Consider the following 22,713-nt stretch of genomic DNA (forward strand, 5'->3'; position numbering starts at 1 on the left):
AGTGTCCATCATCGGATGAACGGATAAAGAAGATGTGGCACATATATACAATGGAATATTACTCAGCCATAAAAAGAAATGAAATTGAGTTATTTGTGGTGAGGCGGATGGACCTAGAGTCTGTCATACAGAGTGAAGTAAGTCAGAAAGAGGAAAACAAATACCATATGCTAATACATGTATATGGAATCTAAGAAAAAAAATGTCATTAAGAAACTAGGGGTAAGACGGGAATAAAGACACAGACCTACTAAAGAATGGACTTGAGGACACGGGGAGGGGGAAGGGTAAGCTGGGATGAAGTGAGAGAGTGGCATGGACATATATACACTACCAAACATAAAATAGATAGCTAGTGGGAAGCAGCCGCATAGCACAGGGAGATCAGCTCGGTGCTTTGTGACCACCTAGAGGGGTGGGATAGGGAGGGTGGGAGGGAGGGAGACGCAAGAGGTAAGAGATATGGGAACATATGTATATGTATAACTGATTCACTTTGTTATAAAGCAGAAACTAACACACCATTGTAAAGCAATTATACTCTAATAAAGATGTTTTTTTAAAAAAAGCATTTAACTATGTAGAAGCAGAAAATGAAAAGAAAGAATTTTGCATTACATTTAATAAAAGTTTAGGGAGAAAAAAAAAAAAGAACAAGGATGCTATTGTCCTGGCCTACAAATTACCAATGGCATTTCTGAGAGGGAATAAAATACAGGTGACTATTCTTCACCTATAGACTGGGTTCTAAATCCACATGGGGGACTTTCCTGGTAGTCCAGTAGTCAAGACTCCACACTCCCACTGCAGGGGGCTCGGGTTCGATCCCTGGTCAGGGAACTAAGATCCCACATGCCGCAAGGTGCAGCCAAAAAAAAAATTTTTTTAAGTTTAAAAAATAAAATAAAATAAATCCACATGGGACCCATATAATCAGAATTACCACTGAATGTCCCTTAACTGCCCCCCCGCAAAAGGACAACATACTATATTTGGTGAATGTAATTCTTTACAAGAACATGTATGTAAATATATAATGCACACAAATGCACAGAATATAATATGGAACATGTATGACAAAATACAGGTGAGTAAAGTGATAACGTATTTTGACTCTACCTCACAGGAACATGGTTATTCAGTGGTGTGTGCAGTTAAATCTGTGCAAGTTAAACGTGTTTATTAAGTTGGAAGTAAGGTCCTGGAGAAATGCTGCTGGTCCAGAGTCATTCTCCACCGCAGCAAGGGCTCAGCACCTCGTACACACTCACCTGCCCAGTCACCTGGCGGGCCCTGACCCCCAGAATCCAAGGACCATGGGCAGCTCAGCATGAGTCCCTGTGGCTCCCACAGCCTCTGCAGGAGGCCCGGCACAGATGCTGAAACCAATGCCAACTTCTGCTCTCTCTCTGCAACCAGCCAATAACATTCACAGAGTTTTTTCTTTTTTCCAGGCCTACTTCTATAGGAAAGGCAGCTGTATCCTCATCGATTTTGCGACATTACACTTACTCATGCCTGGTCAGTCTACTAAGTGAACCTGGTCCCTGGACAAGGCAGCACCCCCAAGCTTGCTTTAATAAGATGAGCAAGAAAAAGTCACAGAGACCCTCTTGCTCAGGTGGCCTTGGCAACTAGAGGAAACTTCTGCAGCCTCATACAGAACAACACCATTCGGGCAGCCCGCAAGAAGATGAGTTTAAACGCTGAGCGGTTGATTAGCAAGGCAGGGCCGCTGTGGAGAGGCCTCTGGGCCACCCTTTTTGTAAGGTATCTAAATTTGAAATGGGGAGAGTTAGCCAGTTCAGGAAAGAGCTCTTGATCACTTCACAACTAATTCCATTTCTTCGACTGCTAAACACACAAGAGGAAACCTCTGCAGAAACTGAGGTATGTACACAAAGCTGGTTGAAAGGAATTTTCAGAAACAATTTTTTTCCCCTAAATGATTATAAACTAAGCTGTAAGAAAAAAAAATCAGGGTAATTTTATTTCTTCCTACCTGGGGCTATATAGTAATTATGCAAATGGCAGGGAATTTGTCACTTTGAGTAACCATAAGTGTGTAAAATAATTTGATTAAAGAAAATACAGTTGCCTTAGTCATCATACTAATTTGACAAGGACTTTAAAAATGTCTCTCAGCTGTCTGCTTCTGGGTTAGATATGCAAAAGAAAAAAGAAAACATCTTCAAAATGATGCTTCTTTAGAAAAAAAAACAGAAGAACAAATCCAGCTGTTTCACCTCAGCCATTCATTGCAAGCCCACGGAATGTTCTAGAGCCTGGAAACAAAGTGACTATAAAGCAGTGAGATGGAACCTTGTTGACACAGTCAGTCATTCGTCTCCTTACAATGTCACCAAAACCTCAGACTTCATTTTTACATAACTCTAGAGTGAAGGAAGTCAGACAAAGACAAATACCATATAATATCGCTCATACTTGGACTCTAAAAAAAAAAAAAAAAAGATACAAATGAACTTATTTACAGAACAGCGTCTCAAAGACATGGAAAACAAACTTATGGTTACCAAAGGGAAATGGGGTGGGGTGGGGATAAATTAGGAAGTTGGGATTAACATATACACACTGCCGTATAAAAAATAGATAAACAACAAGGACCTACTGTACGGCACAGGCAACTATACTCAATATTTTGTAATACCTATAAGGGAAAAAAATCTGAAAAAGAAGATATATATATGTATGTATAACATATATATGTATAACTGAATCACTATGCTGTACACCTGAAACTATACTTCAGTTAAAAATAAACTATTTTAATAACTATAAAAGCTGGACTATACTTCAATAAACTATACTTCAATAAAAAATAAACTATTTATTTTAATAAATAGTAAATCAACTGTACTTCAATAAAAAAATAAACCTTATTTTAATAAAAAGCTGCAAAAAAAAAAAAAAAAGATAGGGACATGCCCATTCCTGATTCATAGGAACCTCCTGTGTGCCCCACCCAGAGACTAAACTGGCCTTTTTAAGTTTTCATCCTGGGGAAATTCAAATGTGTTTGTAATTGAGCCTCATCCATAACAGCCCAGAGGTGCCTGAGGTCTTAATTTCCTGCACACATCCTTACCACCTCCAGTCCTCACTCATTTGAGAACACACACAAACCTCTATAGGAAGGGCTACCTTCAGTGAATGGCCTGGAATATCTCAGTGGGTCTCCCCCAAACACCATCAAGTGCACACAAAACAACTCTCTCTCTGTGCAGTTCCCATATGCCTGTGCCTTCTCCAAACAGCCCAAGACTTAAGCAGATGTTACATCCTTGCAAGTAGGTCAGGACAGACTGGAGCCACCAGAAGCAAAGACCCAAGTAGAGGAAAATTAAATTGCATTCTCTCTTCTGCACACAGTGACGATCAAACTGAATGGGTCCCTCTTATTATTATTTTTTTAATACTTATTTATTTATTTAAATCAATAAATTTATTTAAATTTATTTATCCCGTGTGCTGCACTGGGTCTTCATTGCAGCACACGGGATCTTCATTGTGGCATGTTTTAGTTGCAGCATGCAGGATCTTTAGTTGCAGCATGTGGGCTCTTAGTTGCGGCATGCAGGCTTCTAAGTTGCGGCATGTGAACTCTTAGTTGCAGCAGGCATGTGGGATCTAGTTCCCCGATGAGGTTTCGAACCTGGGCCCCCTGCATTGGGAGCGTGGAGTCTTACCCACTGGACCACCAGGGAAGTCCTGGTCCCTCTTCCTAGGCAGAAAAAAAAAATTTCCTAGCCAGTCAGGCAGTTTAAGTGACTACAAGAGGCCATCCCTGTGACTGTTGTCTTATCTGAAGCATGATTTCCAGTTAAAACACTGGCAAGGGTAAGAGATTTCAGAATCCACAGCTGGCCCAGGTTGCACCCAGGTCACCTTATCTGTATTATCATCATCATCGAGTTTAGGCATCAGAATCAAAGTCCTTCTGTATTTCCCCAGGAGACCCCAGCACCCAGGCCAAAAGTTGCCGGTCCCCTGCCTAGCTTAACAATTGGTGGCTTTCTCCTATATAGATCTACCTTGAGTTTGGGCGGGTTCTTGAGGGAAAACAGACACACACACACACACACACACACACACACACACACACACACACACACACACACACATATGAGTCCAGCTTTTCAAAGTTGCTTCTCAAATCACAGGCAACTTCTAATTCAGTTCTGCAGTTGGGCAGCTTATACCAGTGTCAGCGAAGACACTAGGTAATCTGTCTTTTCAGAAAGAAAACGGAGCAATGAAATGAAGCCTCCTAATATTAAAACAATGGCACCTGGAAAGACGAAATAATAAGGTAGCTACTACGTGGACTTGGGACTCAAATAGGAAGTAATGTCATAGGCAGAGAATTTGCAATCTCCCTTCTCTCCCTGAAAGTAAGCAGTGTTGGCAGGGCCCCAAGGTGTGCCCTTCATCAGGTATCTGAAAATGCTTCCTCAGAGGGGCAGCTGATTGCCAGTGTAAAGATCCCATATAACACACCTTACACATGGACCTTCTGTGTGTGATGGACTACAAACAGGTTTCGTAAGAAAGCCACAATGAATGGAGAAAGTTGCCTTTCCTGGGAACATCCTGCAATGTTTCATTCTCAAATTAGCCATAAAGAAGTCTCACATCACTGAAGAAACAACAAACTTTTAATTCTACCTCCCAAATAACAGATGAAGAGAAAATTCCCAAGCGGCCCAAAAGAGCAAAACCCATGGTAAGCCGATTCAGTCAACCCTGACATGCAAACTATTTTCATGAGTTTCAGATGGCAATGGAGAGCCAAGAGGAGCGGAGTAGGGCAGAGACCTGAGCACCTGATGCCTCCACTCTAAGTAATAACAATGCATTCAATTTCCTAAGCCCGGCCTCTCCTAGGCCTCCATCTGCTTTCTGCCAGTCACCTGTTGACTCCAGTTACCCTACACCTCAAACCAGGCTCTCCATTAGCCCAGGAGGGAAATGCCCGGAGATCCCCACCAGGTGGACTCAATTCCTTCTCTGCCTGCCACTCAGCCATTCTGGGATCAGAGTCTACTTCCTATCTCCTGGGGCCAGCCCTGCCTGTAACATCCACCAGCCCTCTACTTCTTAACTTTCTAAAGGGGCTTCGGCCACTCATCTGATCGAAACCCAGATTCCTTTCTTTCCAAAACCCTTAAATCATTGCAAGCTAAAACCAAGCCCATCCCTTATCATTCATGGTGTGAAAAGTTCTGATGGTGTTTTTTTTTTTTTAAGACGTAAAACCTTTTATTTGTAAATGGTGATCTTCCAAATCTGTGTCCACAAATTCCAAAACCCATAACACTCTGTATACTTCAAAAAATTCAATTTTTGCCAACATTAGATACTATTATACAGAACATGAATAATCCACTCTATTGAACAAAATTGGTTTGAGGCAAAAACTTATAAACTGGAAGCAGCTGTTGATAAACACAGCCCCAGTTAGGTATCACATACTTTGCATATGCTACAGTACAGACCTACATGTATTTTTATTACTGTGCATTTGCATCTTAGTAATACATGTCTCTATTTTAATATTTTAATGGTCAAATTCCCTCCAAGGACACTCTGATACACTGACCTCCCCCCCAAGACTCGGTCATCCCCTAATTCCCAAACTCCGAAGGCCACAGGTACTGTCTGCAACTATGTATTCGAACTACAAGTGCATTTTATAAAACAAAAATCTAAACAGAAATGAAAATGTGCTTTTGGCTGCAGGGTTCACCAGCAGCATGCATGTCATGGATGCAGCCAGTAACAGGGATTTAAATGCCTCTCATCTGACAAGGAGCAAAGAAAACACATTTGATTTTCAGAAACCCTGTAAGTCTGCCACCCCAGGAACCGAGCTGAATTTGAATAACCCTCTCTTGTAACCACATAACTGACTTTACCCCACACCAAGAGACCAAGCCTGGTTGTACTTCCCCCTGACAGCAAGCCCCAATTCTTAGGAGGCTGTTTATGAATGGTACAGGGCACCCAGCGACTGGCCCTCATTAACTGCACCCCAAGGCCAGGAAGAAGGGATTAACGGTACCATCAGAAAGAGCTTGGTTCTATCTCAGGATGTAGTTCTCCAACAGCCAAAACCTTGTCCAATTCTATCTCCATCAAACTTGCTCACTAACACTCAAAATCTGTGACATTTGATTTCAGTTTCAGGTTAGTAGCCAAGTAATGTCTTAACACTATACACTCTGAAAAATCCTGCTTAGTCAGGACCGTACTTGGGTCTGGAAGTGCATTCTCTTAAACCCAAGTTGGGACCACCTGCGCGGGGCAGGAGCGGGTAAAGTAGGTATTTGACTGCTGAGTCATTACAAGCTGTTTCCTCTGGTATGTTATGCACCCCTGACCATTTGAACATTAAAATCCCCCCTCAGAAGGCAAATGAAATCGATGTACCTTATGCACAGTGATGCAATACCCCCTTGGGAACGAGAGACCACGGTGGGGAATTGAGGTCTAAGAATGGGTAGCAAAAACTACACAAACTCACAGCTGCTCTCCAGGTATTGTAACTTTATCCCTGACTCTGAGAGATGGCTAACAGGATACGGAGTGGGAATATTCACCCTGCAGCCCCGGCTCGGATCAGGGCCACACTCGGACGCATTTTACTCTAAACTGTTAAATCCCTCCGTAATTGGCGGATGGAGAAAGCTACCGGAGAAAATGATGCATAATGGATTTGTTCTCCCGGAGGATGGAATGCAGAGTCGAGGACGCAAGAGGCTAACGGGCTTTTCTTTCCATTTGCAGGTCACCTGAAAACCGCGATGCTTTCCTCTGCAGGGGGGCTCCTGAACTCATCCTCTGGCTGTGCTTTGGCGGGAGAGGGATGGTTTCACGCCCACCTGCCCGCTGCCTCTCCAACCCGGGTCCCCCCCAGCCCCCGCCGGCCGCGCGAGCAGCTGCGGGCATCAGCGGTCCCGCCGGCTCCCGATTCGCTCAGCAGCCCGGGCCGGCAGCTCCCCCGGCGGCCGCCTCTGCACCACTCGCCAACCTCCACGCCGGGCGGAGGTCATGCCCGCCTGCCCCCGGCGCCCGGGCTGCCCCCTCCTCCTGTCAGCTGAACACCCGGGAGCCGCGCTGGGGAAGGGGCCCCGCGGTGGAGTTGGCACGGGGACTCACCAGGTAGGCGCCCACCGTGCCCTGCGCCAGCATCAGGGCGCACTCGGACACGAGGAAGATCTTGATGTTGGAGAAGCAGGACACCTTCTTTTTCTTCTTCTTGTTCCTCTGAGCCTCGTCCCCCTGCAGCTCGCCGCTCCGGCCGCCGCCCGACGAGCCGCCCGGCTTCTTCCCCTGCATCCTTCCCCCGCCGCCGCCGCTTTCCCGCTTGCCCCGGGTGTCGGGGCCGCTGCCGGGCGGAGGTGCGCGCGGCGAGGCTGCGTGCTGTCCCCGCCCCGAGCCCGCGGCGGCCACCCCCGTCCTGCCGGGGCTGGAAAGGTGGAAGGCACGGCTCCTCGCAGCCGCCGCCGCCGCCGCCGCCGCCGCGCTCGCCCCCTTCCTCCTCCTTCTCCTCCTCCTCCGCCCTCCCCTCGCCTCCTCCTCCGGCTAGGGCTGTGCCAATCACAGGGGCTCCTCGCGCCGCCCGCCGCCGCTGCCTCGCCGCCGGCGGCTGCCCGCCGGTGCCCTCGCCCAGTTCCCGTCGCCCGCGGGCCGCGCCTGCCCTCGCCTCCCCTTCTTCTACCGCGAGGCCCGGGCCTCGATCGCCGCTGCGCGCCCCCGCCGCGCCGCTCCTCGCCGCCCGTGCGCGCCGGGGCAGGTGCGAGGGTACCGGCCTGGGGCGCCAAGCGCTGCCCCTTGGCCGAGACTGGAAGCGTCCCGCTGCCCGAAGGACGCGGGAGGGGGGGAGTCCTTGCGGAGTAAGGGAGGGGGTGCCCCAGAAGGAGGAAGGCCGTACCCAGCCCCTAGATGGCGCTTTGGGGCTCGGGGCGCCGCCGTGGACACTGGATGGTATTGCAGGAGAAACTCCGGCCGCGGAGATGGGGTGCGGAGGCGCCCCCGCGGGGCGGGGACCTAGAGCTCCGGCGTCGGGGCGCTAGACCCGAGGGGAGGAGCGGTTTCTAGGAAGAGAGAGAAGACTGAGTACCCAGGAAAGGGTTGGCGCGCTCCCTTCCCCTCCGCCTGGGTATTTCTGGGGACGGATGTTGCGCTCTGGGGCTTGGGGAGGTGCCAGAGGTCAGAGCTGCTCGAGGCTTCTACAGCCTGCTGGCCTCTGCTCCTGCTTTCCTAGGCCTCGGGGTGTGCCTAAAAGGCCCCAGACCGAAAGGAGAGAAAAGAACGGAAGCGCAGCAAGAGAGAAGTTCCATTAACCTGTCGGGAGCCGCACAGATTATCAGGTGACCCCAGCCACGGTGTCTAGGTGGCTGCAGGGTCGCAGCGACCCCAGCAGAGGGCCTTGTGCAGCCCGTCATCTGCCTGGAGGCCATCCTCAAAAATGATGTAGCCGCGCGGCTGGAGCCAGCAAGAAGAGATTAGCCACAGGCCTGCCTTGGTCCCCACCTCTCCCCTAGCTTTGTGGCCCGGGGCCACCTTCCTTGGCATTGGCCTGAATGCCCAGGCCCCGTGGCAGCCGCTCTTTATAATCATTACCAGGAGTTTGTGCCACAAGGCACTACCGACAGGATCTACTAGTCCGCAGACAGCTTTCGGAAGCTCAGAGAAGCCTGGAAAGGACTGGACAAGGACCAGGAAGCACTCAGCATCTTGCACCTGGTCCAGTGGGGGCTTAACCAATCATTTGAAAAGCCTTTCCTTAATAGTCGTGTTTAAGAAAATGATCCACTCTCCTAGGCGCCTGTGTACCAAGGCAGGCTTAAATCTGAAATTGAAGAGTAATTAACACTTTCATAATTTTTGCTTACTCCCAAAGAACTTGAATGAGAATGGATAGTGTAATGGTAGGGGGTGTTGTCTTACCATACCATCTAAATATAAACTGCTGCATCCTCCTGTGGTTCCACACATGATCTCACCTAGGCTTGGTGTCCCTTTCAGATGCTCCCCTCCCCTTGTCTGGGCTGTCTCCTATGTGAATTGGCTTCCACCACAGAGGTCTTTTTCCATTTTTACCCGATTCCTGTCATTATCGGCTATACCATTCCCCAAGAGTTTATCACCTTACTGCAGCCCCTCCCTTACTCCCTACAGCCTCCGCTCACTCATAGCCAACTTTTCTATGGGATCTTTCCTCTCACGCCCTTGGTCCTCTCCATCACTCTGGCATCATGAGAGCGCCTCATCACTTTTTCCTGAGAAGACCCTTGATGAGCTAGCTCCCTTCCCTGCCTCCAAAACTGTGAGCTACAAAGCTGAGCTAAGACTGTTTACTTGTTTCTGAACAGTGATCCTGTCGCTATTGAAATAGCTTTCAAACTGCGGTATAGTCTTCGAGTCTTATTTACATACTTTGTTATAACAAGAGCTAATGTTTGTTGTGTGCTGACTCTGGCCAAGCACCGTTTGCTCTAAGTGCTTCACCCACATTTACAATTTAACCCATACAACCATCCTCTAAACTAGACACTCTTATTAGCCCTGTTTTACAAATAAGAAACCAGGCCCAAAAATGTTATCTAAACTCACCAATGTCACACATATCCATTAAATGGCAGGGCCAGCCTTTGAAACCAAGGTGTCTGCTATCACAGCCCCAGTTCTGAACTCCCTATATATTATCTTGTTTATCACCCAGTGGTCTGTCTCTTGGGGAGGATGGGACTCATATTGTTCCTATTTTATAAATGGAGACTCAGAGATGTAGAATGACTAGCCTGGTATCACACAGCTCAAAAGGGACAGGACTTGGATGCAAGTCCAGCTCTCTTTGTCTATACTACATTGCCTTAGGTACAGACCAAAAGAGGGACAAGCTTTTTTCAGCTTCAACCATTTATTTCACATAAAATTTAACTGTCTTTAGAGAACTCAAACCCTTTTGCTGTCAGAGAGAGGATTCTGGATTAGGGTTGTAGATTCCTCCTATAATTTATGGTACACAGCCATGAAAATAATTCAGTGCCTGAGGTCTTAAGAAGAATCAAAGTCGGCCTGAAGATAGACAGGCATTAGCCTCATGACAGTCAGAAAGAAGGAATTTAACAGGTTCAATTCTCTTCCTTCCTGCTCGTCCTTTGTTTACCTGTACATGAGGGTTCCAGGAATAATAAGCTGGGTTTACGAGCAGCAGGTGCTTCTGCCTGGCTCCTCTCCTGTGCAGACAGAGGCAGCAGCAGAAAAATAGTAACTGTCTTCATATCTGTACAACACGTGACTGCTGATAGAGTGCTCTGATGTCCTGTGTCTCAAATCTCACAACAGGGAGAACAGATCTTATTAACCCCATTTTACTCATAAAGAAAGAGCAGCAAGTGGCTTTTTGGAGGTCACAGCTAGCTAGTGTCAGGAATTAAAACCTGCATTTTCAACTACAAATAGAACTACCATACGACCCAGCAATCCCACTACTGGGCATTTACCCTGAGAAAACCATAATTCAAAAAGAGTCATGTACCAAAATGTTCATTGCAGCTCTATTTACAATAGCCAGGACATGGAAGCAACCTAAGTGTCCATCAACAGATGAATGGATAAAGAAGATGTGGCACATATATACAATGGAATATTACTCAGCCATAAAAAGAAATGAAACTGAGTTATTTGTAATGAGGTGGATAGACCTGGAGTCTGTCATACAGAGTGAAGTAAGTCAGAAGGAGAAAAACAAATACCGTATGCTAACACATATATATGGAATCTAAGAAAAAAAAATGTCATGAAGAGATTAGTGGTAGGACAGGAATAAAACACAGACCTACTAGAGCATGGACTTGAGGACATGGGGAGGGGGAAGGGTAAGCTGTGACGAAGTGAGAGAGTGGCAGGGACATATATGCACTACCAAATGTAAATTAGATAGCTAGTGGGAAGCTGCCGCATAGCACAGGGAGATCACCTCTGTGCTTTGTGACCACGAGAGGGGTGGGATAGGGACGGTGGGAGGGAGGGAGATGCAAGAGGGAAGAGATATGGGAACATATGTATATGTATAACTGATTCACTTTGTTGTAAAGCAGAAACTAACACACCATTGTAAAGCAATTATACTCCAATAAAGATGTTACCAAAAAAACAAAAACAACAACTCAGAGATTGACCACCAGACCCTGGGACAGCTGCAAAAGAAGATCCAAAACTAGTGTGGACTAGGAATCAGGAGGCCTGGGTTACTTTCCAGCACTGATTTCAGAAGTTTAGTAAGCCTTTCTCAAACGTTCATGGCCAAATTCTAAATTATTTCATAAGACCTCTATGTCTTTATGTACACAGCTCCCTCTTGCTGGAACATATTTTCCTTACCTGGAACAGATTCCCAATCTGCTTGGAGAATTCCTGTTCATCGTTCAAAACCTTAGTCAGCTATATGTGTAGTAACCAAATCACTTTGCTCCACACCTGAAACATTGTAAATCAACTATACTTCCATTAAAAAAACAAAAACAAAAACAAAACAAAACAAAAAAACCTGCATTTTCCACCCCAAACTAGGGGAGCACCTAGGAGAAGGAGGAAGGAGATGAAGAAAGAGTTTAGGCCTCCCATGATCTGGGGTGCCCCCTCCAACCAGCCTCTGAAATGGACAGTTGACCATCATGTGATGAGGAAGGCAAACACAAGCTTAAACCCCACCCACCAACTGGGCGACCTTGAATGTTGCCTCGGAGAAATGGTTTAGCCACCATTTCTAGGCTGGAAACTTTTTCATTCCTCTATCCCTCTAGTGGTGGATGATGGGTTTAGAACTGGTCAGTATGAATGACTGTAGAACCCTTGGGATTATTTTAGTCTCTCAACTACTTTTCTGGGCTAGGTGACTTTTCTAAGTTAGATGAAAATATTGCTAGCTGAGGCTCTGATTCCATGAGCCCTTACTTTGCTGACTATTAGTATTCCAAACATTGAGATGCTGCAATGTACTTAGGAAATCTGAAGCATAAAGAAGATTGGGTGACATGGGAAGATAAACTGGCTTTTGATTCTAAAATATTAATAAACTGTATGTATATGCTTAGTGATTAAGATTTGGAGAGCTTTTCTCCCTTACTTTAAAAAGGACCATCAATTCATTTCTGTAGGAGAGAAGTGGGTTAACTTCATGGACGTGGAAAAAAAAATGACAATGTCTTCCACTGTTACTGGGCTGTGTCAGGATTTCACAGCAAGCAGCCTCAATGTAATTCCACACAAGGAGAAACTGTTGTCCAAGTAATTCACATGAACCATCTTTTGCCAGCTTCAGTTTTGTTCACAGGCAAATACAAAGCTGAAAAATAAATGCAAAGAATGATTTCTGATTGTCACTGGAGTGCAAAATAGATGCTTAGATCCTCACCCTATGGATGGATTTTTCTTTTCTTTTTCTGAAAATACACCAATCATGTACTGTGTTCAACCAAGGATAGAATTGGGGCTGGGCCAACTTCTCTGGCTTGAAACTAATATTTGGGCTGAGTTGAAGCTTATTTCCTCTTCCTCAGGGTTTTTCTCCCCCCCACCTCCACTTTCCAATTAGCCTGATCCATATGCCTTTCTACCATATAGCCTGCATTTGCTGCTTTCTATAATCTTAGTTCTATATTTTTAATTATATGTCTTAATTTGAATATATCCTAAAACTCAGCAAAGAAGTTAAAAGGATAAATATCAGTTTGGATGCAATTTAAAAAAGGATGAATCCAAAATCCAAGTGGAGAAACAGAAAAAAAAAACTAATGAAAATTGAAGAATAGGTATGAGAAAACTTGGTTTTTAGAAATGTGTTATATTTATGGAAAATGAGTTTTGAGATAAAGGAGGAGTAAAACAAACATGTACCAATATTAGTGTATTTGGGTAGCTTATCATTTGCTACCTTCTATTGATATTTATGAAATAGAATGTGTTTATCCAAATAGACTGTTAGCTTCTTAAGGGTAGAGAGAGTATCTTACTTTAAAAATAAAGGAGCATTTGTCCTGCTCAGGGTCTAACAGGCCTCCTGCCAAGAAGCTTGGTACTTCTGATTAGGACAGGAAAACGACCCAGAAGGGGTCAGGTTCATAGAAAACTTCCTTCCAGGCACTCTCCCCAGGGACCCACTTCTCCACCCCAGCAGCAACTGTGCACACCCTTCTTGCAGCAGGCCTTGTCCCCATTAGCCCCTTTCACTGACATCATGCTTTTACTTTTCTCTCTCAGAAAAAGGGACGATCCCAGCTTTGCTCCCAGTCTCTGAAAAATGCACTCCAACCTTTGTATTTTAAGGATGGGTACTGACAGCAACTGTGGGCACATGAAATTAGCTAGCACTGAAAGTGTTTGGGGGGGGGGCCCCAGAGCATCTCCAGCCAAGGAAGGTGGAGGCTTCATATAATTACCGCTAGCACAAAGTGTTTGGGGGGGGGGCCCCAGAGCATCTCCAGCCAAGGAAGGTGGAGGCTTAGAGGTTAATATCATGTCAAGAGTTTTATGGGTTCCAAGCCTGGCAGAAAGTGGCCATAGCTGTCCGCCTTCCTGAGGGGAAGTGAGCTCCAGGCCTGTGTACCCTTGGCAGGCACGGTGCCATGCAATGCATTAACTCTCTGATTGATCTAAGAGATAAGGAGTTCCTTATAAGGAACCTTATACTCTCCTTATAAGGAGAGTATATATGAAGACCATGAAAGAAAATCCACAAGGTGCATTGTGCCACTGAACCCTAAATCAAGTGTACGGTAAGTCCCCTACATATGAACCTTCAAGTTGCAGACTTTCAAACATGCAAATGTGCCTTCGCATGTCCAATCACATAAGGTGTGAGTGACACTGCAGCTTGCCCTCCGTCTCCTATTGCTGACGATCCTTCAGCTCTACCATCTCCCACCTCCTCCCACTCCTCCAGTCAGTAACTCTTCTTGCCTGTTCACTCGAGGCCAGCCCCTCTATGACAGCTGTTGTACTGTACTACTGTACTTTTCAAGGTACTGTAGTGTAAGACTTAAAATGTTTTCTTTACTTTTTGTGCTTGTTTGTTTTTTTTATGTATTATTTGTGTGAAAAGTATTATAAACCTATTACAGTACAGTACTATATAGCCGATTGTGTTAGTTGGGTACCTAGGCTAACTTTGTTGGACTTGCGAACAGATTGGACTGACGAACGCACTCTCAGAATGGAACTTGTTCATATGTATAAAGGATTCCTGGAGAGTATATACGAAGACCATGAAAGAAAATCCACAAGGTGCAGCGTGCCACTGAATCTAAAGTATGAGTAATAGAGAAATCATATACAGAGGAGAGAGGAGGAGCACCCCTGCTCAGGTTACGGCCCTCCCCGTATACCGCCTTCCAGCTCCTGCAGGCCTTCTCCTCCCCTATGGAATGACAGGTAAGGGGGTCTGAGGGTGTGACACACTGAACAAGAAGGCTGTCCAATCTCTGTCTGCCTGTTGTGGGCTGATTGGTGCCCCGCTCCCCAAAATTGGTATGTTGAAGTCCTAACCCTCATTACCTCAAAATGTGACTGTATTTGGAGACAGGACCATGGAAGAGATAATTAAAGTACAGTGAAATCATATAGGTGGGACCGAATCCAATAGGACTAGTGTCTTTATAAGAAGAGGAGATAAGGACACAGAAAACACAGACAGAGGGGCAGCACCTGCAGGTCGAGGAGAGAGGCCTCAGAAGAAACCAAACCTGCTGATGCCTTGATCTCAGATCTTCCAGCTTCCAGAATTGGGAGGAAATAAATTTCTGTTGTTAAGCAACCCAGTCTGTGATATTTTGTTATGGCAGCCCTAGCAAGCTAATAAAATACCTTAACACTATCCCCAGCCCTTCACACCCACCCTGTACTGGCCATAATTAACTAATTGTGGTTTCTTGGGCTCACCATGGTTTGTCCTGCTCCAAATTTTTGCACCTGCTCTTTCCTCTGCCCTTACCTCCCCTTTCTTCAGCTGGCTTACACCTACTAGTACCTTAAGATCCACCTAAAGTGTCATCTCCTCCAAGAAACCTTTAAATACCCTCTCCCTACTGCCCTCCCAACTCCCTCACTGCCTCCCTACCACTACATCCCCTTACAACCTAGGCCAGCCTCTGCCCTAGCATTTCTCCCACTGTTGAGAACACTCACTGCACTTCTCCCTGTCTAGACTGATTAGTGTCTTTCATCTCCATATCTCTACCCCCCGCAAGAGCCAGGACCAGAGTGGTCAGTAACTAGTATTGGGAAGAGAAAAAATGAGTGAAAACACAAGAAAAAGTAACGCTTCCCCACCTGATGCTTCAGATTCTAGCTGAATTTGAAAAGGAAGTGGGGCAGATAAGATGTGGATTCACGTAAACCAAAACTAAAGTTGTGGGATTGAAATCTGATTTTGAAAATCAGAATCAAAATTGCAGAAAACCCAAACAAATGATATAGAATCAAGCTAGAGAAGTTTTCTCTCAATGTAGAGAAAAGAAACAAAGATTACAAAAAAGATGAGAGAAAAGATGGGTGATTTGGTAGATCAAAAGTAAAGACTTAATATATGGATAAGAAGGACCCCCTCAAGGAAGATATAACGAGAATAAATGATGTTGCTGCAATATTGAAGAAAAATAATGGAAGAAAAATTTTCAAGCTGAAAAAAGAGGTAGAATGCACAATTTAAAATAGCGTACCATTTCCAGGCAAAATTTGCCTGAAGAAAGATGCACAATTCGATAAAATCTAGCAAATTTGTTTGAACATAAAGGATTTTTAAAAAAATTCTATAAATATCCAGACAAAACATTAAAGTCACTTATCATCAAATGAAAACAGGCTGACTTGAGAATGTATTACATGACTGAATGCCATATGAAAATGGAGCAAAGTCTAAATGGTACTAAGAGAAAATGCTTATGACTCAAGCTGAAATGTTAATTAATTTGCAAAGAAAAAAAAAAAGACGTTCTTAGTTATTCTAATCAGGAACTCACAAAAGATACCACCCATGCACTTTTCTTGAAAAATTTATGGAAAGACAGGTTCGAATGGAACAACATATTAAAGACAAAAACTCAAGAATAGCAAAAGTGGGTTCAAAAACATTGTGACAGTCTGAGCTAAATGTATAGAATTAAGTTTTTTAAAATTCTGTAAATAGAATATTGGTACAGATGGAAAGTTTTTGTTGTTGCTGTTACTTCTTAAAATAACTAAAAATAAAACTAATAATAAATAGGTTTATAATTCCAAATGATATTGCCAAAGAATGGAGGAAAGATGGGTATGTGGGGAACTAGAAGTGTACTAAATTCCTCATCTTATAGAAGAAGGAATCAAATTATTATATTATTCATGAATTTGATAATTAGAGAACCTATGTATTCAAGTGTGATTTTGAAAAACCTAATTAGACGAATTGATAATAGAATGTATACTTGTAAAAATGGGGAAAATAAAAACCAAGAAAAATTGTACTTTGGGAAGAAAATGGAATAACACAGTGGTTCAAATCAAGGTCTTTTGAGTCAGGGAAATCTGGTTTTTGAAAGTGGTTCTAGCATTTACTAATGTTGATCTGGAAAATTTACTCACGTGCTCGGAGCCTCTCTTTTCCTGTCTGTAAAACTTGAATAACATGTACTTCACAGGGTAGTTGTGGGGATTATAGGAAATCTTTGTCTAAAGAAATTAGTACAGGGCTTCCCTGGTGGCGCAGTGGTTGAGAATCCGCCTGCCGATGCAGGGGACACGGGTTCGTGCCCCGGTCCGGGAAGATCCCACATGCCGCGGAGCGGCTGGGCCCGTGAGCCATGGCCGCTGAGCCTGCGCGTCCGGAGCCTGTGCTCTGCAAAGGGAGCGGCCACAACAGTGAGAGGCCCGCGTACAGCAAAAGAAAAAAGAAAGAAAAAAAAGAAATTAGTACAGTGCTTAGCCTAAGCATAAATCAAAAAAAAAAAAAAAAAAAGAGTTGTTGGCACCTGAGCCAGTGGGGACTGGGTCACCCTGAGCTGGGATGGTGCCGAGATGCTGAGCAGGTTCCTTGCCCTGCGCTCCCGGGAACTGGCCGGAAACTGGATTTCCACCGTGGGCACGTGGGGTGCGGTGGGCACTGTGGGGCTGCCGTGGTCCACCGACTGGCAGCTGATTCTGGACTGGGTGACCTACATCAAGGGCAAGTTTAAGAAGGATGATTAATTAAACTGACCCCCCCAACACCAGACCCCTCTGTTATCTGATGGTGCTGCCTCCTTCCATCTGCCTCTGGAACAGCCCACGCTCTCGGGATGGACCTCGAAGTTTAAAAAAAGAAAAAAATCGAAATGTTGATTGGTGTTGCCATGCTTTTTGTCTTCATTATCACTTACAGTAAAGGATTGAGAACGCGTGAATCTCCCTGGTGCCCCGCCTCAGGGAAGCTCTCCTAGCCCTGTTTCCTGAACCCACTCCTCAGTTGTGTCTGATCTTTTAAAAAATTTTTGATTTGTATCCTGTTCTAGATTTCTGATCTATTGCACAAACTTGACATTTAGAATGTTCCTTTCTTTGTAAGATGAACTTGGCTATGACCAAGTATGAGTTTGTCGGTTTTCATGCCTGTGGCTGTTTCTCATGTCAGTGTTCAAACTCAGGTCCTCTAAACCCTGCCTGAGCAAAACCCCCAGATATTCCACATGATTATCCAGGATGAGTAGATGGACAATTATAACAATAAATTTAGATGATTTAACCTTGTGTATTAAAATACTAAGACTTCAGGATTGGGTTAAGAAAAAATCCAACTGTGGCCTAATCGTAAGAAACATATCCAAAAGAAAGGACACAAATAGATTAAAAATAAAAGAATGAATAAAGATTTACTAGAAAAATAGAAATGAAGTAAAAATAAAAGTATTATTATAAAATTCATACAAGAATGGATACAAGGCCAAAAAATATCAAATGAGTCAATAAGTGCATAAAAATGTGCAGTCTTCAATGACAATATCAAAGGAATATATATATTTTACGCAGATATATAAAGCAAAGATATATAAGAAGAAATGGACAGACTACAATTATTTCATGTGAGCCTTTTACAGAAAGTAGACAAAGTAGATATATTTCAAAGGATGTGTACTGTAAATAATTAAAATGTATTTAAAACAAAACCAAGGAAAACAGAAGAAAAGATTTTCTAAAGATAAGCATAGAAAATTGAACAAATTTTTTTAAAACAGAAATAGTAAAGTTGATACACAAATTCAAGAACTGCTTTTTTTTTTTTAACACAACTCAAGAACACATGAAAAGTAAAGAGAAAAAACAAGATTTAAAAGTAGAAAAGGAACAGGAAATTTTTAATAAATGTGGAAATATTATTTTAAAATACTATGTTAATAAATTTGATAAACTGAACTAAATGATTATTATTATGGAAAATTGTACCTGACTCTCAGACTGCTAAAGATGTCTCATTGTCTGAAAATTTCACTAGTGATAACTTTCAGACTTTCACAAAGACAGATAATTTCATATTATATAATATTTCCAATATAAAAACAAAAGCTGAAAATATATAGATTCATTTTATGAAGTCAGTGTAGCACTAATATAAAACTGACAAAGATGGCACAACAAAAGAACAATAAATACTATTATGACTTTGCAATGACATGTTAAATATTCAGTGACATGATGAAAACCAAAAAATAGGCAATGTTATCTTTTTTTTTTTTTTTGTGGTACACGGGCCTCTCACTGTTGTGGTCTCTCCCGTTGTGGAGCACAGGCTCCAGACGCGCAGGCTCAGCAGCCATGGCTCACGGGCCTAGCCGCTCTGCGGCATGTGGGATCTTCCCAGACCAGGGCACGAACCCATGTCCCCTGCATCGGCAGGCGGACTCTCAACCACTGCGCCACCAGGGAAGCCCGGCAATGTTATCTTTCTTAATAACATAAATGATTCTAAATTTCATTTAGAGGAATAACAAGTAAAAAAAAAAGAAGAACATATTAAAATAGGAAAACTGGGCAATTAGATTAAGGAGGCATGTCTTACAAGGAATTAAAACATATTGCAAGCAACATCAGACAAAGCAGTACGGTACTAGTTCAAGAACTTACAAATAGATGGATAGAATAGAACATTCGGCCTTGAGATAGACTCTGGTATATATTCCAGCTTAATAAATAAGCACAACAAAAATGGGAGAGTTTATTCAACAAATAGTTGAGAAAATTGATTAATTCAAATTATAGCCTCACCATGCAGCAGCCCAAAACAAAAAAAAACAATTAAAACAGATGGATTAAAGAACCATACATAGACAAAAATATAAGTAAATAATTATCAGATTTCTGGAGAGGGAAAGACATTCGAAGCATAAAAGCAATAGAAGTAATTACAAAGGAAAAGCTAAATCGACTTTACTATTACACAATTAGAACTCTTCTAAATCAAGGAACATCACTCACAACAATAAAATCACAACTTGGGAAAAGTAATTTAGCAACAGGGCAGAAGGATAATATCATTAAAACATGAAGCACTCTTACAAATCAATAAGTAAAACTCTAATACCCCAAAAGAAATGTGGGCAGAGGATCCACACAGAAATTTTAAAGCAATACAAAATCTAATAAATATTTTTAAATATTCACACTCATAACTAATCAAACAGATACTAATTAAAACAAGATATATATTTTATTCACCCACTAAAATGGCAAAACATTTTTTAAAGAAAATTTTCTGTGGTGGTAAAAGTTTGATAGAAGTTTTCCCTAAAAAATTGCTGGCAGAGGTAAGAATTTGTACAAACTCTGTGGATAGTGATTTGGTGATATTTACCTGGGTACTCAAACTGGCCCCTTCCATTGGCTCAGTAATCCCCTTCCAATTAATGTATCCTAAGAAAATAGAGACACAAAAATAGAAGTACAATGCTTTATTTATATGTTCATTAATAGGTGACTGGCAAAATAACTACAATTTCATGAAAAGACAGTATTCAGCCATTTAAAAATGATCCTTTGTAAAACATTATAAGAAGGGGGAAATGCTCTTAATAAGTTAATAAGTGAGAAAAAGGATTCCAAATTATAGGTGTGGTATGACCCAATTTTTGTCATATACACACAAACACACACACATGATACACATAATACACATATTCAGGACCATGTTCTGGAGTCAGAGTTAGACTACCTGAATTTGAATCACAACTTACCACCTACTAGTTTATGACCAAGGGTAATTTACTTAACCTTTTTAAGCCTCCATTTACCCATCTTTAAGACAATATAACAAAGTACTATAACCATAGTACCTGTCCCAGCATGTTGTTAGGAGTACTGGAAGAGTTATCAATGTCAAGTGCCTAGCATTGAGCCTGGCTCATAAATGGCATATTTTACATTCATATACATTCTGAGTTACCATTTAAAATATAAAGATGCGGGGCTTCCCTGGTGGCGCAGTGGTTGAGAGTCCGCCCGCCGATGCAGGGGACGCGGGTTCGTGCCCCGGTCCGGGAGGAGCCCACATGCCGCGGAGCGGCTGGGCCCGTGAGCCGTGGCCGCTGAGCCTGCGCGTCCGGAGCCTGCGCTCCGCAACGGGAGAGGCCACAGCAATGAGAGGCCCGCGTACCGCAAAAAAAAAAAAAAATAAATAAATAAAATAAAATAAAATAAAATATAAAGATGCATTAGGATTACAATTAAAAAATTTTTTTCACTGATATTTTTATTTTATTTATTTATTTTTAACATCTTTATTGGAGTATAATTGCTTTACAATGGTGTGTTAGTTTCTGCTTTATTCACTGATATTTTTTAAATGTATACAGTATTATTTCTGGACCCAAATTGCCTCGTTTAATGGGAAACCTCTATTTATTTTTAACATCTTTATTGGAGTATAATTGCTTTACAATGGTGTGTTAGTTTCTGCTTTATTCACTGATATTTTTTAAATGTATACAGTATTATTTCTGGACCCAAATTGCCTCGTTTAATGGGAAACCTCCAGCAAATTGACATTTCTTATGCACTCTGTTCCAGCTCAAAGGCGTAAAATGAAACTTAGGCTGCTGCCAAAACCAGATTCTATCCTGGTAAGGTTATTTTGAATAAGAGATCATATATAAGTCCCTTTATGTTCTCTACTTTCCAGCTCTTATCTCTCTAAGCAAGTGTTCTCTCATTCCCTTGTCCAGAGCCCCCTTACTAAGTGTAAAGGGGAGACGGTGTCTTTGGCACAGCCCACAAGGTGGTGTGGCCCTCACTCTCCACCCAACCCGTGGATGTAGCCAGAGCAAACTCTTGTAAAGTTCCACATCACTTGAACAAAGGGATCAGCAAATCTGGGTTCGCCAGTCAAGGAGGACCTCCCTGTAAAAAATGTAATAAAACCTGCATTTCTAGAAGGAAATATATTAACCAGATTGAGACAGAGAAAAAGTGCTTCTGTCCTTTCAATGTTGTCATTAAGGAGACTATCCGGAGACCAGATGTTTCTTCCTGTACTAAAATGTGTTGGAAGTCAATGGCTGAAAATTGCAGGGGCAGATACAGGACTGGTGGCAGAGGAAACATGGACAAAGGGAAATGTGTCCTCCAAAACTGAGTTCAAACAGAGAAGAGTCTTCGAGATGACTGAAGCCAAACCTTTCTTCTAATAGCAGAAAATCAACATGCCACCATCCAGAACAATTACTCCTCAGGGGCAAGAAACACTTAGGTACATTTCCCAGCAGCTGAGAAGTCATCTGGGATGAGATTGGAAATCAGTGTGATAAGGGCCATGAGGTACAAAGAACAAATGCTCAGAGGCCTCGAATGTCAGTGCGACACAAAGATAAGCACTTTAAATAAGCACTTTAAAAGCCAATACCATGGCTGGAACTATGAAAGAAACAAGGTTCAAGATGAGGTCATTTGTTGCAGCAATATATTAGAAAGTCTTAAAGGTTGTCGATAAAACCTTATGATGTGAGTCAAATACAGTGACTTAATTATGTTAATAATATTAGAAAAAAATCAATGTGAACTCAGGATGTTTAAAAGCAACATTTTTCCTGCTAGAAGTGTCTCAACAGCAGTACCAGTTTGTTCACTGCCTATTCTCACATGAACTCCTAAATGCCCAGATTTGGATTGCTAATACTTCACTGGATGAAACTAGCACTCCTGGTGTGTGCGCGCACACACACACACACACACACACACACACAAACAGTAGAATGAACCTGGAATACCATATGTTACCATAAAGCAGAGATGCAAGGGACAGTGCTGAAAAGACAAAAGAGCTAGCTTAGAGGTCTCCCAGTGGCCAAATTGAAATTTGAGCATCAAAAAGGGTATAATAATTGTGATTATCTGAAATATGATGAATTTGTGCAAGGCCATAATTTCATAATGATATTAAGAAAAAAGTTCATATAAAATATACTAAAGGAAATTAGGATGAGCATAGAAGTTTGACTATAAAGGGACCTGTTTAATTTTTTATTAATTTTAATGAAAGGTTAACATAAGTTGGTATTTTATTCTTTCTATTAACTCTGTTTGCTTTTACGCACAGAGACATGAAATTAATGTCTATCTGTGTAAGCAGAGAAAGAGAAATATAGGGAACCGTGAGTTACCAAATCACCTTGGGAAAATATACAGAAA

At 42.8% G+C, this 22,713-nt stretch overlaps 2 protein-coding genes across 10 annotated transcripts in view; one reads left to right on the top strand and one right to left on the bottom strand.

Moving 5' to 3' along the window:
- The window catches only part of SLCO3A1 (solute carrier organic anion transporter family member 3A1), a 335,014-nt gene extending 327,481 nt beyond the window's left edge, over nt 1-7,533 (bottom strand). For 2 of the 9 annotated variants that reach the window (XR_003681759.2, XR_003681758.2), the window contains exon 1: nt 7,180-7,486. Coding sequence is in view for 6 of the 9 variants with exons in the window: in XM_024114938.2 (XP_023970706.1) it covers nt 7,180-7,359 (180 nt within the window). In the remaining 3 variants the exon portion in view is untranslated. Of the gene's footprint in view, nt 1-7,179 lie in introns of all 9 variants that reach the window. The other 7 variants (XM_028495252.2, XM_028495250.2, XR_003681757.2 and 4 more) reach the window with 6 other exon arrangements.
- A 9,546-nt stretch (nt 7,534-17,079) lies between these two features.
- On the top strand, nt 17,080-17,250 carry LOC102987138 (cytochrome b-c1 complex subunit 10-like). Its single transcript, XM_055088796.1, has one exon. It carries the CDS (start codon nt 17,080-17,082, stop codon nt 17,248-17,250), a length of 171 nt encoding a protein of 56 aa, XP_054944771.1.
- Nucleotides 17,251-22,713: the final 5,463 nt, after the last annotated feature.

Source organism: Physeter macrocephalus, chromosome 11, assembly GCF_002837175.3.
Source record: "Physeter macrocephalus isolate SW-GA chromosome 11, ASM283717v5, whole genome shotgun sequence".
NCBI classification, from domain to species: domain Eukaryota; kingdom Metazoa; phylum Chordata; class Mammalia; order Artiodactyla; family Physeteridae; genus Physeter; species Physeter macrocephalus.

Excerpts from the sequence above, each read along its gene's own strand:
- LOC102987138 (XM_055088796.1), top strand. The coding sequence starts at position 17,080 with ATGCTGAGCAGGTTCCTTGCCCTGCGCTCCCGGGAACTGGCCGGAAAC.